The sequence below is a fragment of the Peromyscus eremicus genome, chromosome X, assembly GCF_949786415.1.
Source record: "Peromyscus eremicus chromosome X, PerEre_H2_v1, whole genome shotgun sequence".
In the NCBI taxonomy this organism is placed as follows: Eukaryota; Metazoa; Chordata; class Mammalia; order Rodentia; family Cricetidae; genus Peromyscus; species Peromyscus eremicus.
In genome coordinates, this window is record NC_081439.1 from 14,838,597 (window position 1) to 14,846,065 (window position 7,469).

The 7,469-nt window shown below is 49.3% G+C and overlaps 1 protein-coding gene across 1 annotated transcript; it reads left to right on the forward strand.

Annotated features, from left to right (window-relative positions):
* The first annotated feature begins 1,415 nt into the window (after positions 1 to 1,415).
* Positions 1,416 to 2,129, forward strand: LOC131898757 (protein FAM156A/FAM156B-like). The gene has a single exon (XM_059249941.1). The coding sequence runs from the start codon at positions 1,515 to 1,517 to the stop codon at positions 2,127 to 2,129; it is 615 nt and encodes a 204-aa protein (XP_059105924.1). The 5' UTR covers positions 1,416 to 1,514.
* The last annotated feature ends 5,340 nt before the right edge of the window (positions 2,130 to 7,469 follow it).

The following is a 7,469-nucleotide window of genomic DNA, read 5'->3' on the forward strand; positions in this document are numbered from 1 at the left end:
GCGGGACTAGTTTCTCTCTCAAAGTCTCTCCCTCACTTCCGTTCCTTCTCCCTCACCCCTCCGTTCTTGACATCCCTGGCTGTCTTGGAATTTCCTGAATCTCGTGCTCAGGAGGCTGCAAGATTGAATGGCAGCTGACTAGCAGTGCTGCCCAGTGACATTATTTAGTATCTCCTTCCTGGAATCAGTTTCTTTACTTCCATGCAGTAGCAAGCTTAACTTGATCACCCCCCCCCCCACACACACACAGGTGAACAAATGTGCAGAATGTCTTTCTTCAGTTATCCCCCATGCCTTAACATAGGCAGCCGTCCTGAAGGCTGCCTTCTTCAGCCTCCACAGTTCTCTGTCTCTCAAGTGTGCAGAACATGCAGTCACTTGGGACAGAGCATGGCCAACTCATGTGATTCCCATGTCCGAATCTATGAACAACTAAGCAGACTTTGCTCTCTTTCACTGAAGCCACCTTTACCCAGATTGTTCAATACCCCTTTGGTTTTACTTTCTGCCTCTCACGGTCCTTGCTTTTCCCTTGGGTGAGGAGACTTCTGTGTAACACAACAGTTTGCAGCTGTCAGACATGCTTCAGGGACGCAGTTTGCATGCCCAAGTGAAAGGACAAAAACCCTGGCATTGCAGAGTGCAAGAATGGAGTTTGGCTACGGTCTTCACAGGTCAGTTGATGAGTAGGTGTAGGAATACAGGAGGTAAAGGCAAGACCATATTCAAGCAGTTGAGCAGTAGTTGGCTCTGAGCGCTACATCAGGACATCTGTGGCTGAAACTTAATGGCAGGCAACGTTTACTTTTAGGCTTTTGTCTAAGGTCACATGTTCCTACACAGGAAAGGGCCATCTCAGAGTCAATGAAAGCCCCTTGCCCAGATTCTATCATTCTCATCACAAGGAGGGAATTTGGTTATGATCTCAGTACATGTCATGGAAGTGTTCACACAGGCAACTGAGCAGGTTCTAGGAGAGCATGGCAAGCCAATGATCAGTGGAGTGAAAATCAGAGACGGGTGAGGTACTAGGTTTCCAATCCTTGTAAGCTCATAAACAGTTCTGCCCTACGAATTCATGTAGACACCTCTGTGAAGAATGGCGATCACTGTCCATTCATTGCAGTTGAGTTGCGTTTGAGAGAGGGGCGGGGAGTGAGGCAAGAATCGATGTGGTTCGCCATATGCTCCCTTGCTCATGAGCTGTCAGGCATGAGAAAGAGTTCCAGCTGCCATCCAGGAATGCTGTTGATGTACCATGCCCTGTGCTAAGCTCTCTGGACATGTATCATCTCGTGTAACCCTCGGAAGAAGCCTGGGAGGTGGCCCCATGTTGAAGATGAGGGACAGACAAAGTGAGATGAATAATCATGGGCTTTCTTTCTTCTCTTCTCACCTCTTGTTACAGTCTGGATTTTCCCGGCTGCACACATTCCTCCTGGCTATCGCCTAGTTATTCCACAAGTCTCCACCTTCACTTTTCCTCCTGGAACCAGGGCTCAGACTAGAGCCCCATGGATCCGCTGCAGAAATGGGATCCAATGTCGATTTCCATGCCCTCCTGCATGGCCACTGTGACAAGCTCCCAAGAGGCCTCAGCAGGCTCTCAGCCTTCTTCCTCAGAAAAGCTAAGGATGGGTCTCAGTGGCCTGAGCCTCTGCCGCAGCCCTGGCTCAGTTGCCCCTGCTCCTCTGTCAGAGGGACTGCTCCAGCAACAGGCCCGAGAGAAGAAGGCCCTGTGGCAGCAATACTGGGAAAAGCAGGGCTTTCCTCAGAGGAAGAAAGTCTTCCTGAGACACTCGAGACGCTGGCACCGGGATCACATGGCACCTTACCTGCTTGAAAGGGATGTCAGAGGCTCTCCCTCAGGTGACAGAGCTCAGAATCAGCTCCGGTGCCAGGGCCACGTGCCGAGCATTGCTGGGGTGAGTGGAGACGGGAACAAGGCTCCCAACCCTCCCTCCTGGGAAACGCTGGTACAGGGCCTCAGTGGCCTCACCCTCAGCCTGGGAGCCAACAGACCGAGCCCCCTGCCTGAGGGGCCTGGGAAGCAGCAGGAGCCAGAGCAGATGCTCCAGCTGGAGAGGCAGCAGGAAAGCATGAGGATGTTCCAGAGGATGCTCAAGTAGAGGATGGAAGAAGGCTGCGGAGCTGGCCCCCAGAGGATGGAGGTGAAAACGGATTCAGACAGTGTGGCCTGGCCAGCTCAGGGGCCCAGACCCTTCTGAGATCAAGGCAGTCAGCTGCCTTTGGATGAGTCCCAACACTTGTGCTATGATGGGAGCTGTCCTAGGAAAGGCTTCAACTTCCCTGCTTATGTCTTTAAGCATGCCTTTGTGGGTATGGTGGTGTGTGTTAGCCGATACAAAAGGAAACTAGGGCCAGGGATCACTGAATTCCCATGTTGTGATTCACACACAGAGAGTTTTCACTCATTTTTCTGGGAACTCAATGCCCCCATCTTCCAGTTAAGAAGAACCAACATCGTCTCTGTGTGTATATGTATATATGTATATGTATATATGATGTATATATAAGACATACATATGTCTTCTATATGCCTTCTTGATGTCAGTTTATTGAGTGCCCCAGAAAAGGGCTTACAGATATGATGGGATGCATGTTCTGGATAGCAGACACAGATCGACTTGCAGCTTCTAGAAGTTGAAGCAAGGGAATGCAGGCTTAAAGCAGCTAGCTACCGAATGCACTGTATTGGGTAAAAACCCAGGGTTTGAACCTACATGGAGCAAGAGAAGAGTCCCTCCTTAGCTATACCAAATCCTGGATCTCTGCAGGAATTACCTATGGTTCACTCTGCCATAGCAGAGGCTGACTTGGAATTTCAGAACTGCATCACAACCAACCCCCTTCCTCTTCATCTGCTCAATGAAATCATTTAAAGACATGCAGCCAGGTCAAGAGAGGCATAATCTCATGTAGACGAGGAGACAAAGAGACGAGAAGCTCAAGTGTGCATGCTGCGGTCAGCATGGACAGTCTGGGGAATGGGCAAGGACTGTACTGAAGGAAGATTTGGGTGGCATCATTATAGTGCCGGACAGTGGTGTACATATTGTTATCACCAGAAATTGGTGCTAAGGGGCGAATGTTCATAAGGACTGTCTTCACGAGTCCCATGTTTTCCAGTAATGACAGTATAAATAACCGTGGCCTGGGTATACACGTATTATGGAGTGGAAGCTGGGGAGGTCAGTTTGCCCTTAAGTTTGCTCTTACAGGTCAAGGGCCAGCAGTGGAAAGTATTCCATAGGTTTGTTAGTGGTAGTATTGGGGATCTGTGCATGCTCTGAGTCTTTTAGCTGCTAAAAGACTCTGATGATTCAAGAGAGCAGATGGGAGGGCAGAATGCACCCCTCGTTGAATTGACAAGAGGACCAGCCTTTGACCTGCCTATATGCCACACAGGTGGGGTGGGCTGGGGCCTTATTCAAATGAGGGAGTTGGCCATTGCTCCAGGTTGCTGCTTAGCAACCGCTGTGCAGTGCTCAGTGTATGACTTCTCAATGCTAGAGGGAGCTGGTGGAGGCTCGGAAACACATCCCTGCCAGCCATTACGGGGTGCCTTGATAGCTCTGAGTGTGAAGGCATCCTGTTCGGATAAACCTTGTCTTCTAGGCAACAAGGGGAGACGGTGAGACGTGTCCCTTGCTGTGCTCTCTGTAGTCCTAACTTCTCACATGCCCCCTGACCTGCAGTCACTGGACAGGGCACCTGTATCTCTGTCTGATCAGTTGTTTCAGGGCGTACAAGTGGGTTTTACCTTCCCCAGCATTGAAATGATTTGCTCTTTTCAAGTCTGTAGTGTCCTGTGCTTGTACCAGACACCGTGAAATGCCCCGTTCCAAATGTGAAAACATGTTCTGTTCTGTGACCAACTGCCTCCTGTTGTTAATGTGGACTGGAATGTCATCATGTCGTTTTGTCAGAGATTTGGGAAGGTGAAGAAACTGTGTAGTGATCTCCACCCTAATCCAGGAGTCAACTTGTTTGTTCAACACGTTGTGAGTTTCGTAACACATGGTCTAAGCCACACTACTGATATGTGACAAGTTAAATTTCCACTACAGTTAAGTTTTCTTGGTTACTTCACGATATTCCTTCCTTGATACGGCAATGCTTACTTTTGTCCTTTTCAACAGTGGATCTCTTGTAGTAGGTGGCTTCTTCCTGTCACATCTCCCCCTACCCGATACTTCACCTGCCTGACGGTCTTCCTGATGGCGCCTCTTTGTGCAGTATGACCACGTGCCCCTCGTCAGAATACACACTGGTAACGTTTCAGAGAGAGATGACAGAGTAGGAAGAGGTGACTGAACCATGTGGTCTAAGGTCCACCTCCCTGGATAGTCAAGTGAGCCACCTCAACTCACAACAGGATCTGCTGTGATTCTGTTGGCATGGTGGATGCAGGAACTTTTGGCAGGATGGTCCAGGCTCAGCTGCCAGCTCCTCCGCCCCACCCCCTGGAAACTCCATGTCTTCTATGGATAACAACACTGAGGGCTTGGCCAAGATCTCCGCCCCAGGCATCTTAGTGGTCACTGGAGCCCTCAGCCATGCTCCCTGCTTCCCCTACCGGGTGGTCTTCTGTCCGGACGAGGTAGTCGCCTTACTTTGTCCCTGGTTGTTTGTGTCCCATTGATGTTCTCACTTGACCATGACTACTGACTCATCGTCTTTACCTCCTTTGATTTCATTTCTTAGTCCCGCTCCAGGGGTGGAGCTGTACAATTACATATGTGTGTTGTATGATTGAGTGCCTGCAGGAGTGTGCAAGTGTGGGCCCTCATGCCTGTGTGACTGGCGGTCTGAGGTTGACTCTGGGTGTGTTCCTCTATTCCTCTCCATCATGTGTTCTGAGACAGATCTCTTCCAAGATCCGGGAAGTCACCAGTGTGGCTTGATCAGGTAGACAGTGAGTCCCAGGAATCCTCTTCTCTCTGCCTAGCAGCCCTAGGATTAGGGGTGTTCCTGCCAGGCCTGGGTTTTGAGTGAGTTCTTGGGAATCCTACCTCAGGCTCTCTTGCCTATGAGCCAGACACTTTCCCAGCCACCTGGCTCCCCAGCCCTGAGCTGTACACTTGGAATCAATTGCAATCTACCTTCAAACACCACCAGCTCTTTCCTGACTCATAAAGCCCCCAGGCACAGTGTGCTCCCACTTCCTGCCTCACAGTCTTTGGTGGGGTGTTTCGTAGATGAGAAGACCAGGATGTGTTCCTCACACTCACAGGACAGCAGGCAGCATCTTCCCGAGCACTTTCCAGTGCCTTAGGTGTGTTGCTGCTGCTCTCAAAACCTCAAGCACGTTTCAAAAGCTGCTGCTGCAAGAGAGACTCTAATTATGCCTTGATTGGAGTTGTCATGGTGATGCCATTGGAATACCTTTCATCGTGCAACATCATTTACCTCTATGACTGTGTCGTGCCAACCCCTCCCAGCCCTTTTGAAATAGACAGACATTCCCCCGCTGCCCCATTCTGATTTTCTCTCATGAGAGGTTGGAGATACGTACGTGTTCCTTAAATGTCGTGACTCAGTGTGAGGCCCTGTGAGGACTCTGGACAGGAGGTGGTGGCAGAGGCGTGGGTTGTTAATTTCATCCTGAAACCTCTGTGCCAGAGGAAATCAATAACCTGGGAGAAAAAGAGATTTTTCTGAAAGGATAGAGTGCGGGTGGTTACCTAGGTTACCAGGAGAGAGACTGCCACATGACCAGCCTCTTTCTGCAGGACCCAGACCTGAAGCAAGAGTGTGGCGGAGCATGCTCAGTATTTCAGAGCCTTCTCAACATTAGGAGTTCCCTGAAGGTGCTCTGAGCCTGTTTGTGAGAAGCAAAGTCAGAGAGGACAAGGACAGGGACTCGGCCACTAGCTATAGGACCCATTGGATTCTCAGTGAGAGTGTCCAGATGGGGCAGTTCCTTTCCTCCTGCTGGCAACCCGGAGTGGGTCTGTGAGCATGTGTGCAGCCCTGTCCCAGTGCCACAGATGCTCTGTTTCTGTGCCGACTGCCCTGTCGTGCTGCTTGTGCGGGTGCTTTCACACAAGGGCTAAAATGGAACAGGCTCAGAATCCATGGTCTGATGGTTGCACAAAGGAATTCTCAAGACTGCAGAAAGAACCTCTCCCTCACCCTTCCCCACTCCCATCTCTCCCTCTCTCTCAGTCTCTCTGTTAGGACACAGAACAGAGGAAATTGTCATACGTTACACACCATATATTCACCCACAGGGTGTAATTGTGAGTTAAATGACCTTGACTATGTGTATACATGTATACTGCATGACCTCACTGTGTGTGGAGCCAAAAATGGTCATATTGTTTTCACAATGATGAAATAAGTTGTTCGTCATGGTGAGGCGCATGTTGGTGATTTTTGCAGAGCTGCATGCCAAGTAAAATCGTTCACACATGTGCCCTGAGACTTAACTTCAAAAGCATGAACAACAGATTCCAAGCAGAATCCCACCATGGAATTTGAGGATAACAATTCCCGTTCATGTTTGTCCCCAAAATCAAAAAAAAAAAAAAAAAAAAAAGAAAGAAAGAAAGAAAGAAAGAAAGAAAATATAAGAAATGAGCTGCCCTTGCTCTATCTCACTGACTCAGGTGGAAGTGAAGACTGGGATAGACAGACACTGTGCAGGTGCCTCTCAAGGAAAGGATCGAAAACATGATGAATGCCCCTAAGGTGCAATGTTTATTCCTGCCTGTCTAGTACCATGAGCCAAATGCCACCGTGTTCATATGTCTGATCTACTCAGCCTCACAGAAACGTGCTGCTAGTGGGTACCATCACAGTTTACATGTGACCCAGTGTGAATATCCAGCTCTGAGGGAGAAGAAGTTGGAACAAGATTAGAGGTCATGAAAGTTAGTGGGATGCAATAGGGGAACCAGGCATTCTGCCTTCAGTCTCCATTATGTTTTGTTTTTGGTTTGAGCAACACTGTGTAGCTGTAGCTGTCCCAGAACTTCATAAATATCCCAGTGAGGAAGAAAATTCACAGGGATCTCTCTACCTTTCGGTCTTGCATGCTGGAATTAAAGGTGAGATCTACCACGCCCAGCTCAGTCTCCATTCCTAATGACTGCCTTGTCCTTTGAATGGAAACAGTCATGTCCAGTCAATGGGTGCTACCCTACTGTGGTAGTCTGAATGAAAATGACCCCCAGAGACTCATAAGGGGTAGCATTATTGGAGGTGTGGCCTAGTGGCTCACTCACTGTCTCTTCCTGCTGCCTGTGAATCCAGATGTAGAACTCTCTGCTACCTCTCCAGCACCATGTCTGCCTGCATGCTACCGTGCTTCCCACCATGGTGATAATGGACTAAACCTCTGAAATGTAAGCCAGCCAGAGTTAACGGTTTTCCTTTGTAAGTGTGGCCATGGTCATGGTGTCTCCTCACATCAAGAAAACCCTAACTAAGACATCTACAGA

Excerpts from the sequence above, each read along its gene's own strand:
- LOC131898757 (XM_059249941.1), top strand. The coding sequence starts at position 1,515 with ATGGATCCGCTGCAGAAATGGGATCCAATGTCGATTTCCATGCCCTCC.